Raw genomic sequence first — 26,115 nt, forward strand, 5'->3', positions numbered from 1 at the left:
TCTCATTTCTGAAAAATTTTATTTCAAGAACAAAATTTGTATACAAATATCTGCATTCTTTACATTGTAAAATGTCACTTTCTATAATCTTGTAAAAATTTTAAATCAATTTCATTAATTTTTATAAATAAAATTACAGAAATATATCATCGCTCAAGACCGATAAATATTAAAAAGTGTAAGCATAATCAACGTCTCTACTACAAAATTCCTGCTACTATTAGTAACGATCGAGATCTGTTAATTACAAACAAAGAAAAAATTTTGCATGTAAAATTATAAAATTTAATTGTATATAATGAATTTGGCAATGTTATAACAATTAGGCCTGATTCTCATTGCATGATATGGACAGAATATTGATAGCAAGAGTTCAGTTATTATGAAAACACTCCAATTTTTATTATTATATCAGCATCAAGTTCAAAATTCCTCCAGTTTCCATTTCAACTATTTAACATTGCCCATGATATCACTCAACAATAGCAGTACAGAGATGATTTCTGATGTATTATAGATATTACAGAGAAGATACAACCAAATTAATTAAATAATAACAAAAGATTAATTTAATAAAACTTATCTACAGAGTAAACAAATAAAAAGGTTGGTCAAAAAGTTAAGCAAGGAGTTTTGCCATGCCTGTTATTGCTCTGCTGCATCATGAGAAATATAATTTGAGCACTTGAGAGATGCTGTTGCAGTTGTTTGAACTAATTGAACTAAACAATGTTTCCAAAGAATAAATATATATAATTATATATAAATATCCTAAATCATTTTCTGCTTTCAGTAACTTTTCTTCTTTATATAATTTTTTGTTTTAAGCATTTCAGTTAGTGCAACATTTAATTTAAACAACAATAACAAGCCAAAACTATATTCAAAGTCAATCAGCCAAGCAGCTTACAGTACTTTGTATGTGTTTACTCAACTGGTACTTTTAAATTAAGTAATATATATTTTGAATTTTAAATAATTCTCGTATTATATTGAAAATTATTAATGATACTATTTTGAAATTCAAAATAAAACTACAGTTGTATTGTATTTATCAATAAAGAAATATTTTTTAATTAGTTCATTTTTAAAATTTATAATCAGAATTCACTAAAAATAGCAAATAGAAGGAAGAAGGAATATAGTTGAAATGATAAAACTGGAATAATAATATCACAGAGTTCTTTCCTAATAATTAATATTCATTTGAAAATTGGAAGAACCATTTTAGAGAGAACAAAGACAACTTTCATTAAATTTATGACTGCTTCAGTTTAAAAGTTTTTTGATATCCTACTTTCATTCTGTCATTGCTTAAATTAATCTAGCTAAAACTGAAATATTAAATTTCAATAACATATTTATTGACAAAACAAAAAACCTAATGATGTATTAAAGTTATAAATGGAAGAATACATGTTTGAAATAAAAAAAAAATTACAGAATTTTATCAAAACTTTCTTAAGAACTTTTTAATTAATTTTTGCTGTATAGCAGTGATTCTCAACCTTTTTTTCTTCACTGTACACTTTTAATAATTTAAAAATTTGGCGGCACACATGGTTACTTCAGTAAGTACCATAGGACAACTGGTGATGTCATAACTGATTTTTAAATGCAGTTGGTTATTTAGGTCACATTTTCTAAATGCTTTGGTAACTATTGGCAGTTACCAGTAATACAGATTACAATTTCCAATCGTGTCCTAGGAAGGTAGAACCAATTGAACTATTTGTCTGATGTCGCTTATGTATAGGTATTTGCAGTGCGGCACATTTCAAAAATCTCGTGGCACAGGGGTTGAGAATCACTGCTATATAGTAATGAACTGATCATCCTTTCTTGTCCTATTTTCAAATGATAAACTGCAAAATTGATGCAATTCTTAAATGATTGTTTTTGGCAAAAGTGTGTTCTAATTTGGTTCAGTGAGAATAGATTGTTGTTATAAATTTGGTAGTAAATCCCCATGTTATCCACTCAATACAATTAAAATCAGGCCTTAGTAAATATTTAAAAATGTAACAAAAAACTCAAGTTAGACTTCTTTTCTTTTAAACTTTCAATCCTTTGCTTTTCAAGAATGCTTCATCATTAGGCTCTCTTCCCAAGAAATCTCTCAGCATATCAATTGCATCCTAAAATTAAGAGAATGTTAAATTTATACAATTGTCTTATAAAGATAAGTTAATACTATACCTTTGTCCCACCAGGTGCTAAAATTTTATATCTGTAGTCTTTACCAGTCTGTGGATTCATGACACCTTCAGTTTTGAAACGGGTCATAAACATATCCATGCTATAAACTTCACTCCACTGTTATAAAAATAGAACAAAATTTAAAATATCAAATTGAATCTTTTTCATTGTTTATTAATGTAGTAATTTTTAAAATTACAATGTGTGTCATAATAATGTTCTAATTAAATACATAAAAGAGAGTTTTGTTAAGGGCTTGAAATTTAATAAAGTATTTTGTTTAATAATGAAATAACAACTATTCATCACTGAAGCAGGAAACTGACAAAACTGGAAATAAATATATAAAATTTTGTTGTTAAAGAAGAGGGATTCAGATTTTAAAAAATATCAAACTGAAGAGCCATTTGATTAGAATGAATGAGAGAGAAGAGAATGAAGATTCTAGTTATAAAAGGTTCTTTTTAACTTAAGAAAAGTAAATTTTAAACATTTTAACCAAAAGTTTTCCACTGTAAACAAGCAGTTATTTATTATGACATTGTCACAATGCCAGGCTGCAATTTTTAATCATAGTTTTAATTTATTTAATTTAAAATATATGTTCTCCACCTCAAATTAGTACTGTAGCATCTTTCTCCTTGTACATCATACTTTTCTGTTAGTAGGCTGGTCAACTATCTAACTCCTTTCAGAGGAAAAGTTTTGAATTGAAACAACATGACTTCCAGTATGCATTGAAAGTTCATATATAGTTAATTGGGACCTCCTGCCTTTATACTTTCTATATCTGGTCTTGGCTTTCATGTATTTAACTCTGTTCTCGATTTTAAGGAAGGATAGACAACAGACAGACGACAGTGAGAATTTACAGGTCTACAATTTTTCAAATTGCAGTCCAGTAACTGTTTAAGTTTCCCAAGGAAAACTTGGTCTGAAGTGGAAAGAACAGTTCTTACAATTTATTTCGAAACTTCTTTTTAATGATCTTTATAAACGAATTTCTAATTTCACTATCCAATTTTGAATAATCAAAGATAAATTTTCAATTTTATTGTAAAAACATTTACAGGAATATTGAATAAACTTACAAAAATAAGAAATATTTTAGAAATTTATGAAATACATTAACATTAATTGAATCTAAAATTTAAATGAATAAAAATATACATAGATTTACTTTATGTATAAAAAATCATATAAAACTTACTAAATAGCCATAATACTGTGCATCATATCCACCAGTCAGATGTGCAAAATGAGCAGCAAAGTTTGTTCCTTCAGTTGGAGGAACATCAAGAAGTGAGCAACTCAAATCATGAAAAATCTGTCTTGTATCAGCCTGGTGAGGATAAAAATCTTCAGTTATGCTGACAAACTTTGTAATAACATTAGTAAAATTTGTATCTTACTTTTGGACCAGTATGAATTTTATGATCAAGCAATCCTAAAGTTATCTGACGCAAGTTAAAATAACCAACATTAGCTAAACGTGAATGTATGAGAGACTGTAGAATATCATTTGGTAAAGGGCTTCCATCTTTATAATGTCCAGACATTCGTCGTAAAGTTTCTGGTTCCCAGCACCAATTTTCAAGCATTTGCGAAGGAGCTTCTACAAAATCACGTTCTACTTTCGTTCCACTACCAAAATAGTCAAACTTTAATTTTCATTTAAAGTAAAAATAATAATAAATACTACTTCAAACATTGTTACCTAAAATGTGATATGTTTACCACTGCACAAAGCTGATGCATTATGTGACCGAATTCATGGAAAAATGTTTCAACCTGGTATTTAGAAAAAAGCAAGCAACATTTCAGTAAAACTATTATTTATATATAAGATGTCTCAAAAGTAAGAAACAATCTTTTATAACTCAATAACAAATTACATTAAGAAATTAAATTAGCCATTTGAAAGTACACAGATTAAGCTATTTTTCTACATAGCCACCATTCTTTTATGACCACTTTTCCCAGTGGGAGAAAAGGAAAAAATTTTTCACTTAAAGATTTGAAAAAGTTCATGAAGTTCATCATCATCTGAAAACTTAAGAGGTTCTTTGTTAACTTAAAAGGTCATCACTTAAGAGGTTTAAAATGATAAAAATCAGAGGGTGCTAAGTCCAGACTATGCACAACATGGTAAACCTTCTACACAATAATGCAATTCTCCACATTGCATGTCAGATTTCAGACTGACTAAAAAAGTATGAATGGGAAGTTATGGACCATCCTGAGCATAATCTGGACTTAGCACCCTCTGAAATTTACTTTTTTTGGATCTATTAAGAAACATCTTGGTGGCTTACACTTCTTAGATGATGATGAAGTTAAAGATGTATTCATGAAATTTTTTCAGCAAGGAATTTTTGCCTTTTCTCCTGTAGGAAAAGTGTTTAGAAAAGAATGGCAAAATACCTTAGACCATGTACTTTAAAATGGCTAATTTAATTTTTTAATGTAATTTGTTATTAAGAAGTTATAAAAAATTGTACCTTACTTTGGGACATGTTTTGTACATACAACATTAAAGCAGGAAAATTTAATTATTATTTACTTCATTATGATCCAATAAAGATGGATTCTCTTCAGTTGGTTTAGTAAAATTTGCTAACATTACTACTACAGCAACTTGTCTGCTTCCATCATCTAGTAAACATCCAGGCTAGTAAAAAAAAAAATAATTATACATATCTGTATGTTATAAATAGCTTAAAATTCAAATGCAGTATGAAAATATTATTACTTGCAATGGAGCCACACAGGCATGAGGATATTTTCCTTCTCTTGGAAATAAATCTAAGAAAAAGTAACCTAGCAAGTTTTTGTTTTCAGCATCAATCACACTAAACTAAAAAAAAAATTATGATATTAAATTTATTATAATGTCCAATAAAGTGGGGAGATGATAAAAACATCATTCAATATTTCCCTTCTATTAACATAAATATCACATAAGCAGATTTAAACATCCTTCATTAAGTACAAAAATTCATAGTAGAGAGATTGCATCTGTTGAATTTGGGTCTGCTGAAGTGCAAAATATAATTTTAGCAAGTTCTTCCAAAAATTGTACATCATCAGATTTATGAAATAGTTGAACACAATTTTAATTTGGTAACATGGTAACAAAGTTTTTAATAAATAATACACAAGTTTTGGTGTATGTTATTACATAACAATGTTCTTCATGTTCTTTTAAACTTTTTAAAATTACGCATGCTGGGATAATATGTATGTTCTGCTTTATTGTATGACATAAAAATATCAATACTAAAACTAATTAAAACCAAACTTAGAAATATTTACAATTTGTTTACACAGAAAAATGAAAATATTTTGAACATTCAGAATAAAGAGATTAATTTTTAAATATATTGTCTAAATTGCATAGCCATGTTTCTATAATTTTTTATCATGAATGTGATATGATGATTCTTGGTTATTTTTATAATTTAAATTATAAAGTCAAATTATTTCATTACCTGTTTCTCTGACACTTCATTAAGAATTCTTATAGCATACATATTTTTAATAATCTTATCCCCAAAGAATAATTTATATGCTTTCATAAATCAACAGAGAAACCAATTTAATCTATCCAAAGGTAGTTGAGTTATAGTTGTTACATGAAATTTCTAGACAAATATATAATTTACTCCCAGCATTAATTTTTATTTAAAAAAATTAATTTCATTATTAATAATTAAGATAAAATCTTTTTTTAAATCTTATTTAATTCATGCACTTTTGTATATCAATTAACTCTTTCTTTGTTTCAATTTTTAAATTATTTAGAATAATATAGAATTAAAAGCAGATTTTAGCAAATAAATCTACTTAACAATAAAAATATTTCCTAAAAATAAGTTCATAACTGGTTCAGGATAAGTTTTTTCATATAAATAAATGAATTAAAAAATTATAATGAAAATTTTAGTAAACGTTCTTTGTATATAGATTCAAAATATTATATGAAATAATTATAACTTTTTCTAAATAAACTTTACAAAATTTCAATTATTACTGATATATTATCATCATTAAAAAATATAAACATCCTACAAAACCCAATTCATTACTATAAAGCTACACCAACTGCCGTATAATATCAGACTATATTTCGGCAATAACAACTTTGAATTACCAATTAATTTGTCCCTAGAGGGAGACGTTAGATGTTATGACAGTTGATGTAGCTTTATATCATTAAAAGAAATATGAAAGTTAGTAATAAAGCACAAATAGATTTATATGCACGTAAATAGTTAATATATTTTTGCACATGAGTACACAAGAAAAAATTATCTTGCGTTAATAAAGTAATTTATTTCTTATTGCTTATTTTAAAATATAACTTAAACAACTTACTAATTGAACATCAGGGTGCCACACTACAGGATTTTTAATTTCAGCAAATTCCAAACCTAAAAGTTCCTAAATATACAGTATTATTCAAAATTTATATGGCAACATAAGTAATAAAAATCATTTAAATAAAAAAATTTATACAGCTTTCTATGAATTTAAATATACATTTATTTATCATTAAATTCACTATCACAATCTCTAAAGATACATAACAAAGTAAACATTTTCTATATTCAATAACTAGTGTTATAATAGGAGCTTAAATTGAGTGAATATTTAAATTTTATCTAAAAATAAATAAATATATTTCTAATTTAAAAGTAATTTTAAAAATGTATATAATTTTAACTCCAACAGTTAAATTATATGTGCTAAATATTAATAAATATATAAATTAACTTTATTGCCATGAACTTTTTGTTTATATCAGCAGTTCCCACAAGGATTTTTATGTAAGTTAAAAAAATCTAATAGTTAAACAGATCATAAGTGTTGTATTATTATAGTGAATGCGAGAGTAATATATGAGGTAATATAATTGCATAATGTATAAAGCATAAATAATCTGTAAGAAGTATAAATTAGGTATATTTAAGAAATGAATGAAAACTGGATAGTGACTATAATCAAGAATTAGATATTATATAAATTTGTTAGAATATGTTCAATATTGTCATGCTTATCAACCAAAAAAGTTAAAAATATAGTTACTTATATAAAATATTAATTATAATCAAGAAGAATTTTTCTTCCTTACAATTTTTGTAGTGTATAAACCATGTAATGGAAACTGCTGATTAAGATAATCATTCTAGCTATTTCATTCAGTAAACATATATTTTTAAATAAAGTTTTCGTACTTGATAAATATTCAATAATCCTTTCGTTACTACAGGCAAAGGAAAGTAGTCACGTAATTTATTTTCATCAACAGAATATTTTATTTCTTTAACCATATTATTGTAATAGTGGAGTTCTGAAGGATGCAATTTGTCTTCAAAAGGAATGCCTAATTCATCACACTGTAATGTAAATTAAAATTCTCAGAAATATGCAAATTGCTATACACTATTCAAAAGATAGTTTGAATAGTAACAATAACATTTTATTTATATCATACATTTTAATCATACCTCCTTTTTCTTAAGTTCCAAAATAAATTTTCTCTCTTCTTTCCAAACAGGATCTAATTTTAATGCTAACTGAGTTAAAAAATTGTGTACAGTTTCTGCAGTTTTGGCCATTCTCAAATCTGTCACAAAAGCTGCATGATTAGGAAATCCAAGCAACACTGCTATCTAAAGGAAAAAATTTTATTAAATGTAAGTAACAATTTATTAAAATAATGTAAAACAAAATATTATAACCTCATGTCGCAATTCAGCCACTTTTTCTAAAATGACAGTGTTTTCATCAATACATCTAAATAATTTTAAAATATAGTCAATTATTAATAATATAATTAAAATTAATCTTTTTTTTTAAATAAGCATAATAATAGTATAATATTTACCTTGCATTGAATGCATATTCTAGTTTTCTTCTTGTTTCAGGATTTTTTGCTTTACGCATAATTGGAAAATAATGAGGATATTTCAAGGTAACTTTTCGTTTACCTGTTTCACTCTAGAATAAAAATTAAATTATAATTGTGAAATTGATCAAATAATAAACTATAGTTTAATCAACGTTAACTTAATTCTCCAATTAAATAAAAAAAATTATTAAAAATTCAATCATACACTATATTAAATTTAGGTTGTAGAAAGATATTCGTACTATATATTTACTTAGAGTTCTATGAAATGTCATTAGATTGCAAGAGAATGCAATATGCAATACCCAAGGATGCTCAGACAAATGTAAATTAGCATACCGTTTATTATTGTAAAGTGATATTAAGCTGTATGCTGCAAACATGTGAAGAGGAGCAACATTTGATTACACTACTGTTTTAATTTGATATAAATTATATTTTCTGTAATTACATAAATTTCAGAGATTTTAGAAAAATATCACTTATAGCAGGCTATAAAGAAAAAAGTTTATAGACTTGGCAACATAACGAGCAAGCCATGCTTGTTACTGTTCTATGCATCACAAACCAACACTGAAATCTTGGACATTTATTTACTATAGAGAATCAAGGAATAACATTGAAAGCTCCTTGTTCCTTGTACCACTGTTATAAATATATGCATGGATTGAATGCACTTTTTTTTACACAAGGCAGTTACTAATTTGTTGTCAATGCTTAAAAAAGGGACAGAATAAGAGTATTAACTGGGCAAACTTTGTACGTGAAGAATGACTCCTAAAAGATGTTTTGTTAAAGTCTCTAGTGGAAAACAAACATTCCACATTATTTTAAATTAAAGTGTAGCATTCCTCAAAGTTTGATAAGCTGTGTTCTTTTTACACAAAAGTTTAAGCTTTCTAGTTGTGTCCCCTACACAAGGAGGAATTTGATCTTGTGGTGAGTTCTATAGGAAAACTATATAAACCCAGGACTTTGTGCACAGCCAAAGAGAAAATGAGGAAAATTTTATTAAACCTTTTAATCAATTGTACTTTTAACTATTCTTTTAACTACTCTTTTTTACTTGTGTTACCACTGGTTTCTTTTTTTTTCTAAATATGTTATTTAAGAGAAAAACAGGATCATCATATTACCTTAATTAGTATACTATGTACAATTAAACTTTATACTTGTGCATTAAAAAACCGGTTGGTCTTTTCTTCTAAAATCTGTTAATTCAGAAGTACAGTACATATGCTTTTTTGGGGTAACAATTATCATTAAGAGTAGGATCATCATATCTTTATATATTTGCCAGAATTTTCTGCCTATAGTCATCTACATGAACTGATTGGATTGATGAGTGACTGTAGAGTCCAAAATGCATTTTCAAAGTTAATAAAAGCGTATATATTTTTGGATCTGATTTCTGACTCCATTTTAATTGCTTGATCTACAAGGTTTGGTAAGTCTGGAAAAATTGGCCAAATTTAGGCCCCATTAAGAGATATTAATCACAGAAAAGAAGTAAAAACATTTAGGATATCTTTGTTGTTTGATAAAATATGCGGTAATGAAAGAGACAGCAAAGCAGATAAAAAAAATAAACAAAGAAAACAATTTAGCAATTTTTAAAAAAACCATTCTTAATAAAATGTATGGATAACTTCTTGTAAGATCTTTTTGGACACAATACACGATGATGTTGGGAAAAAGTAACACAAAAATTTTTCCTTACATATTCAAACTTGGGATATCATGCCAATAACAAAACATGCCCTATTATGTTAAACTCATTGTTTAGGAACATAGTAGTTTGTTAAATAATAATTCTTGCAGACATGTGAACTTTCTGATCATTCTTCGTGTTTGTGCTTATTAACATCCAATTCAAAACTTTAAATTCAATTTCTACTATATGTGGTGTATGCTTATTTCATTCTGCTTGAGTTATGCAAGTTATTTCGTATACGTCAGTCTGATTTTTAAGGATAAAATATATAAAAGATTCTATAAATTTACGATATAATTGAAATATTTGTTTTAAATGGAATATAAAAAGTTAGAACAAACAAATTTAATTACAGTACTCTCAAACTTTTATCCACCTTCAGGAAATGCTTTATCATGGTAACAGCACACTATATTCTAAATATTGAGTGCTGTTACCATGATAATGCATTATGATGGATATGCTGGACCCTGTTCTTTACCATACAACCATCCCTAATGTGGGCTTGGCTGAACCCATAATAGACATGAAAACAAATGCCTACAGAGTGAGAAAAGAATAATAATAATAATAATAATAAAAAGCACATGCATGAAAATAAAATATTAAATGCAATGTGACAAAAAACTAATGATAAAAAAAATCTAAGAAAATATTTCTAGCATCTTTTGTAAGAAATGAAGAAAAGCATGCTGCTGCTTAATGATATTTTAAATAATGTTAAAAGCTATTTTTACTTTAATATATATACTTTTCTTTAAATTTAAAACTAGAATTAAATTCCATAGCTTTTTATTTTAAATAACAATTTATCAATAACAAAAACATATACTCTAAGTTTTTTCAAAATATGATTACATGCATTGTGAATTTTTAAATTAGGATATTAAGAGAGTTATTTCAACTAATTAACAATTTGATAAATCACAATACTATATATTATTTTTATAAACTGCAAATAAAAAAAAAATATCAGTTTTTCTAAAATTTAATGTTATGAAGTAATAAATGTCATACTTTTGTTAAATTTTGAATAAAATCTGCAGGCAATCCATTTAATTCTTCATCTGAAAATTCTAAAACTGTATTTTCTTCATTCACATTTTTGGAAAACTGAATACAAAGATTATTTATTTCAGATTTTAATGATTTTATCTTTTCTTGAATTGTTGGTGATAAATGTAATCCTAGTAAAATAATGAACTAGATTAGTAAAATTAAAAAAAAAAATATATATATATATACTAATAACACTTTCCTGGTTTTTGCCTTTTTCAAAATCTTTCATACTTTATTTAGAAACAAAAATATTTAAAGTATTGGATTTTAAAAACTTCATATAAATCATCATAATCTTCTGGCAAATTGTTAAAAAGACAGCAAGTTCATTCTACTTTCCGTTAACTATAGTAAAGGTCAGACATGTTGCCTTTTTGTAAGAATATGTAAACCAATGTTAAATATTCTTACGAAATAGGAAAGTAAACACAACATTAGTTATTTTTTCTGAATAAAAATTAATCTGAATCATTTACTGAAACTGTTAGTTAAGAAAATAGGTCTAGCAGTGTCTACACACACCAATAAGCATAATAATATAATTCTAATACATTTATCAATATTATTTATAATTTTTGACATATAATTTTATTATTGTAAGATTCTTTCCTGTGCACTTTTTAAACATTGATAAATATAACCTGTTATTTTTTCCATATAAAGTTATGTATTAAATAATTTAACTTACTTTTATAACCACTTAAGAGATTTTTCAGACAAATAAACTGAAATGTTATGTCCTTTGAATCCGACGTCAAGTTCAAGAATTACTCAAAAGACAATTAATTCTCAGATATTTTATTTAAATGCATTTTGCATCAGGATTCTCGCCAATCCCTCTTCAGTAAAGGTACAGTCTGCAATAGAGCCTACATCAATATTTCAAACTCTTCGAAATTAATCCCAGTAACAATAACACACTGAGAATTCTTAAACTTGAGTGACTATCGAATTCAAAGGATATAGTATTTCAGATTTTGTCCAAAAAATCCCTTTTAAGTAGTTATAAAAGTGAGTGATTATATCTGGAAAATATTGCTAATATTAGCTTTATATTAAATAATTTAACATTAAATGCAAATAATCACGTATATATTTTATGTAATAATGTTATAATCTTAATAAGTTTTAATTTTAATTGCAACTGTTATTAATTTATATTCAAATCTATAAAATGTTGGTAATAAAAAGAATTGTTTTTGCTAATATAATGACAAATGTTTGTGGATGGGACATTGCCAACAAGATAATATTCTTAGACAACGCAACTTTTCATCTTGAAGGCTGTATTATTAAGTGAAATGTTTAATCTTGGGAAACATCAAATTCACAAGTCACTGTGTCCAAATCATTGCATCCAGTGAAGATCACAGCATGGACAGCAATTACATTGAGTGCTATATACTTAAATTTCATTGAGACTCAGACTCTGTATATAAAAAAGTTTCTTGGAGACCAAATTTTTCCCTTGAGCAAAGAAATTATTTTGTCTGGAAATACAACTTCATGCAAAATGGTGCTATTCCCCACCACACATTTTGGGTTGAAATCCAGTAACACAATCTTGGATATCAAAATTGTGTTATTGGATTAGTTAACCCAAAATTTGTGTTAGTGGGATTGAATGGCCTCCTTACAACCCTAATCTAAACCTTTGTGTCTTTCTTTATATCAAACATAATTGTTACAAGGAAAGACCAAAGAATGCAGAACAATTAAAGATTGCAATTAAAAAGGTTATTAAGATTATCAAAAGTGATATACTAGATAGGGTTTTTTCAGGAGTTTGAAAAACTTTAATTTTGTGCTGAATCAGATGGGGCACTTTGAAAATACTACCATTAAAATGAATTTAATACTGTGTAATGTTCCTTGGTGTGATTAAAAGCCATTCATTCATTAAAAAAAATTATAGCACTTTACTTTTGACATATTATTTGTCATCCTGTATTTAAATTAGCAATGGCAAAGCTGATTAACCACTGTAGTTAATCTAATTCAGCAAGCTTTTGAAAAGTGTATATTTTTATAAATTCCATTTTTTATCTGTCTTTTACCGAGAATGGCCCATTAACCAGGACAAAAACATTAGCATTTCTCCACAATTACCTACTATTAAAAGTGGGTTTCTTAAATTATTAATTAACATAAAAATTATAAACAAAACTAAATAACAATTCAATAATATAATAGACTCACAAAAACCTTTAAGTGACCAGTAAAATATTTAATTTAAAAAACAACAAACTCCCAGGCTCTTTGCGTTTGCCAAAACACACAAGGATATACCTTCATTGAGACCGATCCTTGACAAGGCATAATACCCCCTAGATCATTAGACACGGCTATACACAAGCATATAGAACATAGCTTAAACAATTATCCATGGACAGTCAGGAACTCGGTAGAGTTATTGGAGGCTTTGAGACTGCATAGTATTAATGATCGAACATACATCACCGTGCTAGATTTTGTTTCATTATACCCTTGTATAAAAATCCAGCCATGCTTTTGTGCATGGCTGGATTTTTATACAAGGCATTAAGGAATGGCATTAGGGACCTCTTACTAACTTCACATGCAGTGTACCGTAAACAAGTATTGGAACTTGTCCACCTGTTATGCTACACGTCATTTTTTCAGTTCAACAACAAAACTTACCTCCAGAAGCGCGGTGTCCCTATGGGCAGCCCACTTTCAGGAGATTTGTGAGAGTTAGTGGTTAGACAACTAGAACAAAGTATCATAGCTATGTATGTTTCTAACATACTTATTTATAAAAGATATGTTGATGACATCTTTATTATGTGGAATGCTAAGCCTGATATAAATAACTTCATTGATGCAATGAATAATAACCCGCATGGCTTCTGCATCAAATTGGACCAAATAAGCAATTCAAATGCAACCTTCCTTGATACCAATATACAATTGGATGGCAACAGGATATCGACCAAGGTCCATTAAAAGCCATGCTACACGCCTCTATTCATCCCTGCCAATTCTGATGACCCCCTTTTCGTACAAAGTAGCAGAATTCTGGGCCCTAACCAAAAGAGCATTCACACACACCACTCAAAATTTGAGGATACAATGGCAGAATTACAACACATCCAGAACATAGCTGCACGACACAGATATGGGCAAAAATTAATTCAGAACCTTGCATTTGCCTATTCATCGCAAGTATATAATAATGGCAACGATAACTCACACATGAACAATTCTAATAATTCTGTCTTTGGCTGTGGTTGAATATAACCACCACCTTGATCCTATTTACAGAGATATTGCTGCATGTACAAACAAGTGAATTGCATATAAGAGGCATAGTACTATTTATGACATTCTGCGCAACTGCAAAGACGACATAGACAAAAGATTTGCTCCAGGGGTATATTCTGTCCCATTAAGGGACCATAGATTTCAAAGGGACCTGGTGTATACTGGCTCCATGATATGCTCTCTCAATAAGAGTATACGCAAACACAAATATGACATTGATCATAACAGATGCACCACTGTCCTATCTACTTATGCTTCAACCCTGGGCATAAGAGCCGACTTGCATAACTCCCAAATCATTAAACTAACACACAGAAGGGAACACATACGAACTCTAGAAACTCAGGAAATATATAAAGCAGGGTTACACAATAACTGCATCAACTATAAGGATGCGATTAATACTTCTACAGCTTGGAAGTTTGTTTATGAAGGGGAAGACTCCGACAATTCTATTTAAGGTGTAAAATAATATTTTCATGTGAGTGTAAAATAATATTTTTATATATTTTTGTTTATGCAATGCTTGATATGCATGCACATAATGAATTTTATATGCAAAGTTGGATATGTTCCAAAACGTTCTAAAAATTTTAAATCTTTAAGCACAATGGCTTTTTGAATCTCGGAACTTTTAACCTGAAGAAGGCTGAAAAATACGGTCGAAAATGTCTGTTGTTTTCTCTATTAAATATTTTACTGGTCACTTAAAGGTTTTTGTGAGTCTATTATATATATTGTACCAGTACCTGGTAATGAGTAACCTTTACACAAGGAATTCAATAATAATAGCAGGTGTTAATATTTTCCAAATATACTGCTGGGAATTACAGTATCAATCTAACCAGGAAAGTGTTAAAAACAAAATAATCATATTTTTCATATGATAAATATCATAAAATATAATTCTATATTTCTTCTTTACCAATGAAATTACAGTGAGTGACAAAAGTTAAAATTACCATGTCTCTTCCCATATTTTATCAATTTTTGTAGAAACCGACTATATTCTGAATCCAGTGCTTCATTCTTTGCTTCTAAAGAGAGTAGTTTCTCAAAGATATCTTGTCGCATACTTTAAATATACAAAATATTTAATTTAATAAATTTACACACAAATCTATTTTAATATTTCTCACCTTATTTCAACGTCAAATTCTTTTAATTTACGATTTGCTTCGTTACTCGCATCTCTAATTTCCTTATCGGTTGATACTTCTTTTGGAATTGTATACAAAGATCCCTCAGTTTGCATTTCACTTTCTGCATAAGCAATAGGCTAAAAAATAGTACCAATATTTTTTAAATGTATTGCATTCCAATGACAAAAGTATATATAATAATTTAGCTATAAATTTCTACTTTTATTTACAAATGTTGGAATTTCAACATTTGTAAATAAATGTTGAAATTTCAACTAAATATAACTATGGTATAAAAGAATATATCAGAATTATTTTTTATTCCTCATTAATTAAATAAAGTCTATCATATTGTCTTAAAATCATATAGGAATGGATATTTCAATTTACATTTATTTATGACATGTAATTAGAAGTAAAACAAAAAACTTCAGTAGAGAATATAATGAGAATTCTATATTAGTTTTTATTAAATATTTATTTAATGTGTTGATTTATTTTCAAGTTTTGTACTTTATTCCATTCTGTGATGTTGTAGTACTTTGTTTTTGCATAGCTTTATCCTCCATCCATGTGTTACATCGTGTAGTTTCTTATACAAGGTGTGAATTTAATTCCTGGAATGCACACCTTTAAGAAAAATATGCATGCAGAACAGTTCACTAATAGCTACTGTCATTTTCAAAATACTCTCCATTGGTGCCTTCTTTTATTCCTCCATGTAACTCCATGCAAGTGACATCCGTTTAAAAATTCCTGCAGAACGTGTTCCTAAATTCTGATTGGAGTGTGCGCTGTCGAACAGCAAAAACAGCCGCTTCTAGCAGTAGTTTACAGTGGAAAGCATCATGACGTCCTCCACAGCTCAGATAGTTTTGTTTAAGGGTCCATTATGTGATTTTATGAATGAAAATTTAGAAGTTGTGTAAGCACAAGTTAGTGCACGCTGTGTGTCTAGTAGAATTTTTTCCAATGGTAACCGACATTCTAATTTTTTTTTCATGGCTACTTTGAATGCTCAGTTGGCAAGATAATCCATTTTATGGTAAATTTTACAATTGAGACCCTTCTTTTGTCTTTGTTTTTATGCATATTTTAAAATCATAGACCCTTCTATTACAATATTATCTATAATACGGCATTGCCATCTTTCTTTCTTTCACACCGTTCCTAAATGCCTACAAACAGCAGCGCACTCCTGTTACAAACAGCAGTAACAAAGACGCAAAACAACCGCTATTAATGAATACACCCCTTGTGCATCTAAACACTGACTTAAATGGAATTCCCATTACCAGAAGCTGGGCAGGAAATTGTTTTCTGGAACACTGTTGAACAGCTGTCTCACATTCTGTTGGATATCAGTTATATTAGAAAATCTTCATCCTTTCGGCAAGGCAATTTTGAAAACAGCCAAAAATCACACGGAGCTAAGTCAGGTGAACAGGCAGGACAATCTAATTGGGTAATCATTTTTTGGGTAGAAAATGTCTCACAGTGAGTGACTTGGTGCATTGTCATGATAAATGATCCACTTGTAAGACCATAGTTTGGGTCTTTTTCTTCAAACAAATTCTTGTAATCTCTGCAGTACTTCTAAATAAAGTTGATGGTTAACTGTTTGTCCCTATTCAATAAATTCTTTAATTGAACAAGAACAAACAACAATTCTTGTGATTGAAGAAACACACCAGCATGGTCTTAAACTGTGAGCATGACATGTGTGCCTTTTTAGGGTGTGGTAAACTCTGGATTTCCACTGCATAATCTGACATTTTGTTTCTGGGTCGTACTGTAACATTTCAGTAGGACATTTGCTGATTTTCACCCAAAATTTAATATTATATATTGCTCATTTTATGCCAAAGAATAGATACAGATAACTGTTATCTTCCCAATTAATTAACAACTAACTCTATCATTTTGTTCATTTAAATATAGTTTTCTTTCATTCAAACTTACCAGTGTTCATTTCACCATTTTATCTTGCCTTACACCATTCTTAACATGTGTACCTTTGCAGTTTTCAAGAATTTATTGATAATGTTAATGAGGAGTTGCTGTATAGGACTATCAAAATGGGGTGAGCTGGGAATTTTCCCCATGGACCTAGAGAAAACTTAAGAACCCACAGTGATTCCTACCTTATAAATTAATGTATTTTACATCTTTCATTGTTCAAAAACAAAAAAAAATAAAAAATACTGGAAAGGACCTGCTAAGGAGCAAATAGGGCTCACTCTACCTCTGGGCTCCATATAAAAAATGCAAATATAGCAACTGCAGCCTTTCAAACTAATTTTTATAGGCTAAAATTAAAAGTCGTATGTCAAATTATCTTATTCCAGCAAATTCGGACACACATCAATGCAGGAACTGCCCAATTTTATTCAATTTGCACCTCTAAGTTTCATGTTCATTTACATTTTTCTCTTCTACACGAACATAGAGTCCTATACACAAAAACTGGAGCATTTACAATTACTCCTCACCCTATTAAATTTACTCCACAGATGGGCTAAATGTAAGATGACCAGATTTTAACATTGATGAAGTGGGACAAAATTGGTGGGAGGAGTGGTTGTCTTATTAAAAAAAATTGTTCTCAAGCAACAAAATTTTATCATCAAAGAATGCAAAAATTGTATTATATTATATTATTTTAAATTTCAACATATATATATATATATATATAGGTANAATCCGGATCAGAATTCAGTTCACTGACATAATATAATTCGCCAAATAGTAAATTATATTACAGACAGACTTTTGTTTTGATGTTTTATCGTGTTTATAAAATTTGCAAGAAATATATATATATATATATATATTTATTATATTTGTAAATTTTACATATATACTATAATAAATCTTTAAAATCTCCTTATTCTTTTGCATATTTCTCAGTCAAGTTAATTTTTTTAATACATTGCTGTCGTCGTTTAAAATGTCGTGAAATTTTTTGCAAGAACTTGTTAAATTGTATTTCACACGTAATATGACTTTCAAAGTCTCAACATTTAATTGTGATTTATCAGATGTCCACACTTTATTTACAGTATAAAAAATGCGTTCAGTCTCGGCATTAAGGACAGAGCGTATTCCACATTTTTACAGCATTATTGTATGGAACAGTTTGTTTCAAAATGATGAAATATTTCTAACCATTTGTTCTGTATTGAAATTTTTGCCGATGTTCAAGATTTAATCTTTTCCATATCAATATAATTTTTTAAAATAATGATCACTCATTAAAAAGATTATTTTTGGAAATATTACTATCTGGAAAATGTTGACTAATGTGATTGAATGCTTTTTGCACCTCTTCTAAATAATCTAAACAGTTACTATAAAACTTTTTGACGTGATTCATGAAATCTGCATGATTTATTGCATCTTGTTCTTCTGACTTATACTATTACAGATGGTTAATGGAAGAAAATTATTTTCTAACTGCTCTTGACACTGAAATTTAAAATTTTTAATTTTGTTTGCTACTTTGATTATTGAAATTTTGTCACCTCCAATAAATTTTACAGTACAGGTATATCTCGCCTTACGTTGGTAATTGGTTCCAGGAGGGGCAACGTAAGTCGAATTTACTTGTCTCCGAATCTACTTGTCACTAGGCTAAACCATAAATTACCATTCCTGGTTCTGTATTTTATTTATTAATGCATTTTTAATAATATATGGTTAATAAGAATCTATTTTAAGCTTACAAACAAATAAATTTTAGTTTTTAATATAGTACAGAAAAAAGTAATCTAAATTTATGAATGCAGGTATTGTAAATACAGTACATACTTGTAAATGTATATATTTTAATATGATTTTATGTGCTTTAAACATTTTTGTAGTGATATTACGACTTCAATATTTGTGGCGGACGGACGTAAAGTCGAATAAAATAACTTAAACTTGATTTTTATTTTTCCATATACTTTTTTGACAAACGATGTATAATTGGGAACGATGTAAGTCGAGGTATACCTGTAGTTTGAAAAAAAGCTGTTTGATTGCATACAAACTCTAGCCAAATTTTCAAACATTCATTCAAAAAACTCTAAAATTCTAGGACATTTACCCTGTGAAAGAAAATAGGATCTCAAAGGATCATATATTTTCAAAATTTGTTTAATAGCTGGCAAAATATCTAACCAGTGCATTTTACTACATACAAGTATTTTTTGATATTCACCTTTAGAAGTTTCACAAAATTCTTTAAGGCAAACAACACACACAGTGTATATATAGAAATATGAATACTGTATACTTTAATAATAATATTTTCCACATCTATGGGTAACAAGTCTGCAGCTGTTTGAAAGCGATATGTATTATGTGCGCTGCACAACAAACACCAATAATGTCTTGTTTAAGGTTTTCGTTTAATTTATAAAAAATATTATTTGTACTTCTTGCTTTTCTTCTAACGCACACCTTGGTACTGATACGTGTGATACAAAATGATCTTTACGAATCTTAAACATAAGACGTAAGTTTATGACACATAAAGGATAGACATTTACCAAAAGTGGGGCGTCTGGTCACCTTAGGTAAATGTAATAGAAAATTATTATCATCTCTACTAATACAGGATGGTAGAGATAACAGCAGATTAGTATTAATGTGGCAATAAAGCCATTAAAAAAGGGAATAAACAGCTGTACTTTAAGTTAATATAAATAGTGTAAATCAATACAATTTAACCGGGTAATGGTTGCATAGGCATAGATTTTTACCTTGAGGACAGTTTGGCAGCTGAGATTATCATGGGCGAGAGCACCAACCTGGTCATATATTTTACGTATTCTTACGATTAATTCATCAGTTCTCTTTAGTATTTCTTCCGAATTTAATTTAAAATCGTATTGAAATTTGAATCCCGGAAGATCCATGCTAATTCTATGAAAACGAGAGAAACCAACTAGAAATAAAGATCTTCTCGATAAAAAATTTCCACAGGCCACTACCGGAAGTCTCAGCATGGACTGTTCGACTGATTATCGGGTTGCCAGCTGATTGAAAATCACGTTGCCAAATCTTTCTCTATTTTCCTTTAAAAAAATATTTTAAAATAATACAATTTTTACGTTAGAAAACTTATCATCCGTGATTATATTATTTTAATTTAATTATAAAATAACAGTAATAAATATTTTTAAAAAATCTTAAAGCAGGAATGAGGAGTCGGAGGAAAAATACACGATTCCCGACTCTCATAAAAAGGTTCGAATCCGATTCTATCCCTGGCCTTAAGAAGGCGATTTTTATTTGGTCCGTTATGGAGTGGTGGAGTGAGGATCGCAGCTTAATTTTATTCCCTGTTTAAATATTGAAGAAGTAAAAAAAACCCGGAAAACTATGTGACAAGCCCGTTGGTGAGGCCCGAACCCGCGATCGACTACCATTGTTGAATGGTTGTATCCACTCGGTTGATGGGCATTTACTCATTTGGAGTAATACATGGCTCCAACATGACTTTCCATACAGTTCTATTTTGTGCAATTTGCTTAATATTTCCGAAACTCTTTCTGAATATAGGTTATTTTAAGGCACAATACCAGCTCCAAATGATGCGATTGGGACTTTAACAGAGCTGTAGAGCATATTGTTCTGGAACGTTTAAAAGCTGTAATAGATTAGAATACAGATAGGTATAACGTATAGAATTTCATGATTTAGAATTTATATTCAGTTTTTATTATAAAATTAATTTGTTCTTAACTTTTTAACTCGTAACGTTTCTCTTTTTCTATCCTAAAGATACTAAAATAGTATTTTTCAAAGCGTGGTGGCGGTTGGTGAGTGATAGACTCGATACATCAGAATCGATCAACTCATAGTGATTTCTCAGTCGATCCGAACTCTAATGCCCACTAGTGTCCGATTGGATAACACCAATGAACACTGGTAGTTGATTCGCGCTTGATCAAAGGGATCTCCAGATGGAATTTTCGGATTTACTTCACGTATTAAACATCCAAATTGGGGCAAGTTTTCCATAGAAAGTTCTCCCGGAAGGCATTCCTCCTTGGAAGATTGCGCATTCGTATATAGTTAATCGGGGCCTCCGCCCCTAAGGTTTCCATATCTGGTCTTGTCTTTATCGAACTCTGTTCTCAGAGAGCGTTTTCTTTTTTATAAAAAACTTCCGAACTTTTTTGTCGATCTTGATCAGAAATAATATCAGCAACATCTTTAATTTAATTTGTTATTTATGAAGAAATAAAAATATGTTATTAGTCAAAAATTTGCTCCAGTGGATCGCGTTTGTTCAATCGACGATCGAGCGATTTTTTTCCAGAATCTGTGTTCGAATACCGAATTATTCGAGTTGGGAGCAATTCGAGTACCGAGATACCGCCGTATTTCGTTCGTCATTTTTACGAATGATTACTTAACTAAGGTTAAAGTAAATCTGACAAAAGGCACCAAACAAATTGAAAATTTTAATATTGTAAAATCTATGGGAAAGTTTGAAATAACACGCATGCTTACTTGAATAAAAAATATCGAATAAAGAAGTTTGCACTTAAAAATTGTGAAATTTTGTACGGGGTATTTCCCCTATTTTCCAACCGTGTTGTAGAAGTGCCGTTTTGTACGAGGGATAGGCTACATGTATCTGACTTTAAAATAGTTTACGAAATCATATTATTTTGAATGCCCCGAATGCTTTGGTTTGATGTTATACAGCAATGCAACACGCGGCATTTTCCAAGTGGGATACTCTGGGAAGACTTTCTATGAAAACTGGTCTCTATTTAAATGTAAAATATGCGAAAAAAGCCACAAAATTCCATGTGGCAAGTCTATCGGTGAGACGTAAACCGAGATCTCAGTGAACTCGCATGACTTCACGTTCAGTGGTTATTTCACCGGCCACTGGTGGGCACAGAGCCGGCCCTACCATAGGGCGAACAGAGCAGCCGCTCCAGGCGCTAAGTCCTAGAGGGCGCCTCAGTGGTAAAGAAAATTAAAGGGTATAAATTCGGGGCAACCAAGGGGGGCGTCATAATAGGATCTCGCTGCATCCTAAAACTTGCCTCGGGCCGGCACTGGGTGGGCATACCACGAATGAGACTGTCAGATGGCCAAGGCAATTTAAAGTGAAATACCTTGAATCGAATCCAAGCGAGCAACCTCAGGAATTTTTTCTAAAATGGTTCGTCCCTCCCCACCAGCAGTTCCCATTGTAGATCTGGCCGAATCCATGATGGGGATGGAAAAAAGTGGCTTTCTTATTGCATACGGGACAAAAAAGAGTTTTAAAAATATCATGAATGAAAAATACAACCTAAATTTATATTGCGTAGTCGCTTATCCTCCGAAGAGCCGGTTGAAGCTTTTTGCATGACCATAAGAAATAACTCTTGAAGAGCCGAAGGAAATGCCTTCCGGGAGGACTTTTAAGGGTAATTTGTCCCTATTTAGGCGTTAGAGACGTGGAGAAACACCGGAAAACTCTACGTTGCCTGTTTGTCCTGGCAAGATGCGAGCCCACGGCTGAACTACCAGTGTTAAGGGGAACGGAATCGCTATTAAAAAGTTACGTGTGATATAGCATATTTTTATATAATTTATTTTTACAAGTGGTGTGGTATTTTACAACTTTATTTTTGAAAAGTTTCTTATAATAATAATAAAAAAACAAGAAAATTTTATGCATTATTTAAAAATTAAACAATCAACAATAAAAATGGGGAAAGTAACAATTGAAAATATGCAGAAAAACATTTATTAATTGCCAATTAATGCGGAAATTTCAACAGAGAAATTAAATAGAAATAACCGATTTCCGATTATATTAGTACAAGAGATATTATGATATGGCAGAAAACAAATCATCAGATGAACCCAATTTTCAGAATCAAAATAAACAGAATCCTACACCTTCCAATGAACAATTACATCTCGAAGTCACTGGTACTATAGTTGGAATAACTTATAAAGATGGAGTCATCTTAGGAGCAGACACAACAAATGTCAATAGAACAACAGTAAAAAATAAAATTTGTTCCAAAATGAATTATTTGAATCCTAACATTCAATGCTGCGGATCAGGTATTAGAGAAGATATTGAGGTTATCACAAGGATGATTTCATATCATGTAGAGATGTTACGACTAGAGACTGGAAAAACAGTACCAGTAGTTAGTGCTAATAATTTACTGAAACGAATTTTATATAATTATAATGGAAAATTGGGAGTTTCTTTCATTCTTGGTGGAGTTGATGATGAAGGACCGAGTATTTATGTAATAAACTTTGATGGATCATCTTTGAAAACATCATATGCCGCTTTGGGTAGTGGATCTTTATTTGCTCTTGAAACGTTGAAAAAGAAGTGGAAACCCGGCATTGAACTGGAAGAAGGAAAAAGATTAGTCAAAGAAACCATTATTTCCAGTATTTCGAATAATAAACATTCAGGAATAAGAATTGATTTGTGTATTATAACAAAAGAAGGAACTCAGTATTTCCGTCCGTACGATTTGACCTAAAAAAGAACTAATTAATTCCACAAGAATTGCATTAAATTACGATATTTTTAAATTTTTAATAGATGTATGAATATAATTAAAATTTATTTAGATAATTATCAGTGCTACAATTTTTACATGTTTATTTCTACATGCAATGGGGAGGATGGTGAGCAACGAGGCCCGAAATATTCTGATGGATAACCCCGAAATATTCCTATGGTTTTTTGAACTGTCCGGATTCTATCCCGGTCCCCCAGAGTGGTAGACTGCATTTTAACCGTTCGGCCATGTTCACCCTGTTTGAAGCTTAATAACTCTTGTGATTTTTGTCGAAAATTTCTGAAATTTTGCAGGAAGGTTTGTGTATTAGGGGCATTGATGCCATTAAATTTTAGTACCTAAAGGTCGAGGGATTGGGGAGATAACGGGGGTCGTGTAGTATATTTATATTATAAAAATAATATAAATATCCTTGATATTTTAGTTAAAAAAATATTATTATATAATTTATTTTAGTTATTTTTATCACAAAATTATTATAATATATTCATGTTTATTCTATTATAATTTTACGGGAATTAGTGACAATATTATTATGAAGACATTACTTATGCTAAACAATTCATCATTTTGCCTGTCATGAATGATTAACTTATTCTATATAATCTATATTCATAATGCTATTAATATTTAATAAATCATCAATAATAATTACAAATAAAATTAAATTCCGAATGATTATTAGAATAATTGATTTTTCATTGATTAATTATGATTTTTTTAAGCTTTAATCTTTAACTTTTAACGTTTTATAAATACATTTATTTTATTATGTTAACAGTTACTAATAACTGAATATTAAATATTTTATAAAGAAAAATAGAATTATTGCAAAATATTCTTTAAATATTTAGTGTAATTTTTACCACTTCCTTTAATAGAAACTTTCATAATGATTCTTACGACAGTCGACTACGAAAAAACAAAAACACCCATTTCCTTCGTTTTAGGGTTGGTTTGGCATTGAGCCAGTCCCACCTGTTGCTCAGGTATGAACAGCAACAGGTAGAAATAACGTCATAAGCAGAGAGGCAACCATCATTGTCTGTCCTTCTCTGGAAAGTGAAAGCTTACTTGTGTTTATAATTTACACAACGAATCGATGGATAACAGGTAATTACATTTATTACCTTTACTTTTGAATATTTTGTTTCTTTATACATCTATTAATTAAGTAATACTATAGACGTGTAACTAAACTTATATACTGTATTTAATTAATAGAGACTTGTAATACTATTTTATAAAGCAAATCGATCAAATTTTACTTTAAAATTACTTTTATAATGCTTAATAAATCTAATAATGTAGAGGTAATTTTAAATTAACTTATTATTATTATAGAATAGCTTTATGTAGTAGAAAATTACTTAATTATATTTTTTCTTTTAGATTTCGAAAATACTATAAAATCAGTAGTTAATTTTATTACGGAAGGAAATGTCCATGTAACAATTTAAATTTCGTCAGAATGACATTAAAATATTGTACTGTACGTAGAGAAGGTTACAAACTTTGAAACGACCCAATAATACCTATTGTTTTGGATTACAATAACTATTATACTTTTCTATGTCATAATGTAGATAGTTTCTACCCTATCATTAAGAATTAGGCCTATGCCTAATTATAAACTGCCTAAATTCTAATACATTACACATTTGATCAAGTTAATATGTTGAGTTTATGCTTCTAGAGAGAAATTCGGTGTGCATTATCTAGAATACACTTACAAGTTAGTGAAATAGTTCAAGTTATATGTTGATCCCTTCCTGGTTATAAATGTTAAAACATGAATAAGGGTTCATTAACCTTGTTAGTGAAGTATTACTGTCAATTCTGCATTTCCTGATCTAATTACTATTAAATAACACTAATCATTCTTTTTAAAAATATTGATAGCTTCTCTTGGAAACAGGCTACTGACATTGCGTGAAATGAATGTTGCGCTTGCTAAAATATTTAAAAGTATAAAGTTTAACAAGTCTGTAGACGATATTTTAGTTTAATTGACTAAAATAATTCATTTTACGTTAATTAAAATAGACTTTTAGTCCATTTTAATTAGGCTATTGCTACAATTAAATAGCAACTGTATGAAATGATAATCATGAAATGATTTAAAATCATTTTAAGATTAAAAAGAATTTATTAACATTTTAATAAATTATTTATACACGATTTAAAATAAATATAGGAAAAAAAAGACCGGTTTAAACTGTTTTCAGATATTTAGCCGTGCAAATA

At 29.2% G+C, this 26,115-nt stretch overlaps 1 protein-coding gene and 1 pseudogene across 1 annotated transcript; one reads left to right on the top strand and one right to left on the bottom strand.

Moving 5' to 3' along the window:
- LOC111634737 (thimet oligopeptidase-like) lies at positions 1-20,332 on the bottom strand. The gene is made up of 16 exons (XM_023379577.1): positions 20,062-20,332; positions 15,311-15,450; positions 15,134-15,246; positions 10,845-11,014; positions 8,090-8,202; positions 7,944-7,998; positions 7,710-7,874; positions 7,437-7,598; positions 6,577-6,642; positions 4,952-5,056; positions 4,763-4,870; positions 3,917-3,990; positions 3,612-3,843; positions 3,410-3,541; positions 2,200-2,316; positions 1-2,138 (listed from the first exon to the last, which is right to left on the bottom strand). Exons 1-16 carry the CDS (start codon positions 20,305-20,307, stop codon positions 2,055-2,057), a joined length of 2,082 nt encoding a protein of 693 aa, XP_023235345.1. The 5' UTR covers positions 20,308-20,332; the 3' UTR covers positions 1-2,054.
- Positions 20,333-22,995: 2,663 nt separating this feature from the next.
- LOC111634738 lies at positions 22,996-24,163 on the top strand (annotated as a pseudogene).
- Positions 24,164-26,115: the final 1,952 nt, after the last annotated feature.

Source organism: Centruroides sculpturatus, unplaced genomic scaffold, assembly GCF_000671375.1.
Source record: "Centruroides sculpturatus isolate CEXI.00-Female unplaced genomic scaffold, Cexi_2.0 scaffold462, whole genome shotgun sequence".
In the NCBI taxonomy this organism is placed as follows: Eukaryota; Metazoa; Arthropoda; class Arachnida; order Scorpiones; family Buthidae; genus Centruroides; species Centruroides sculpturatus.

Coding starts and splice junctions, on each gene's coding strand:
- LOC111634737 (XM_023379577.1), bottom strand. CDS start 20,307: ATGCTGAGACTTCCGGTAGTGGCCTGTGGAAATTTTTTATCGAGAAGA. Junction 8,203..10,844: donor TTATTCAAAATTTAACAAAA/GTATGACATTTA, acceptor TTTTTATTCTAG/AGTGAAACAGGTAAACGAAA. Junction 3,844..3,916: donor GTAAACATATCACATTTTAG/GTAACAATGTTT, acceptor CTATTTTGGTAG/TGGAACGAAAGTAGAACGTG.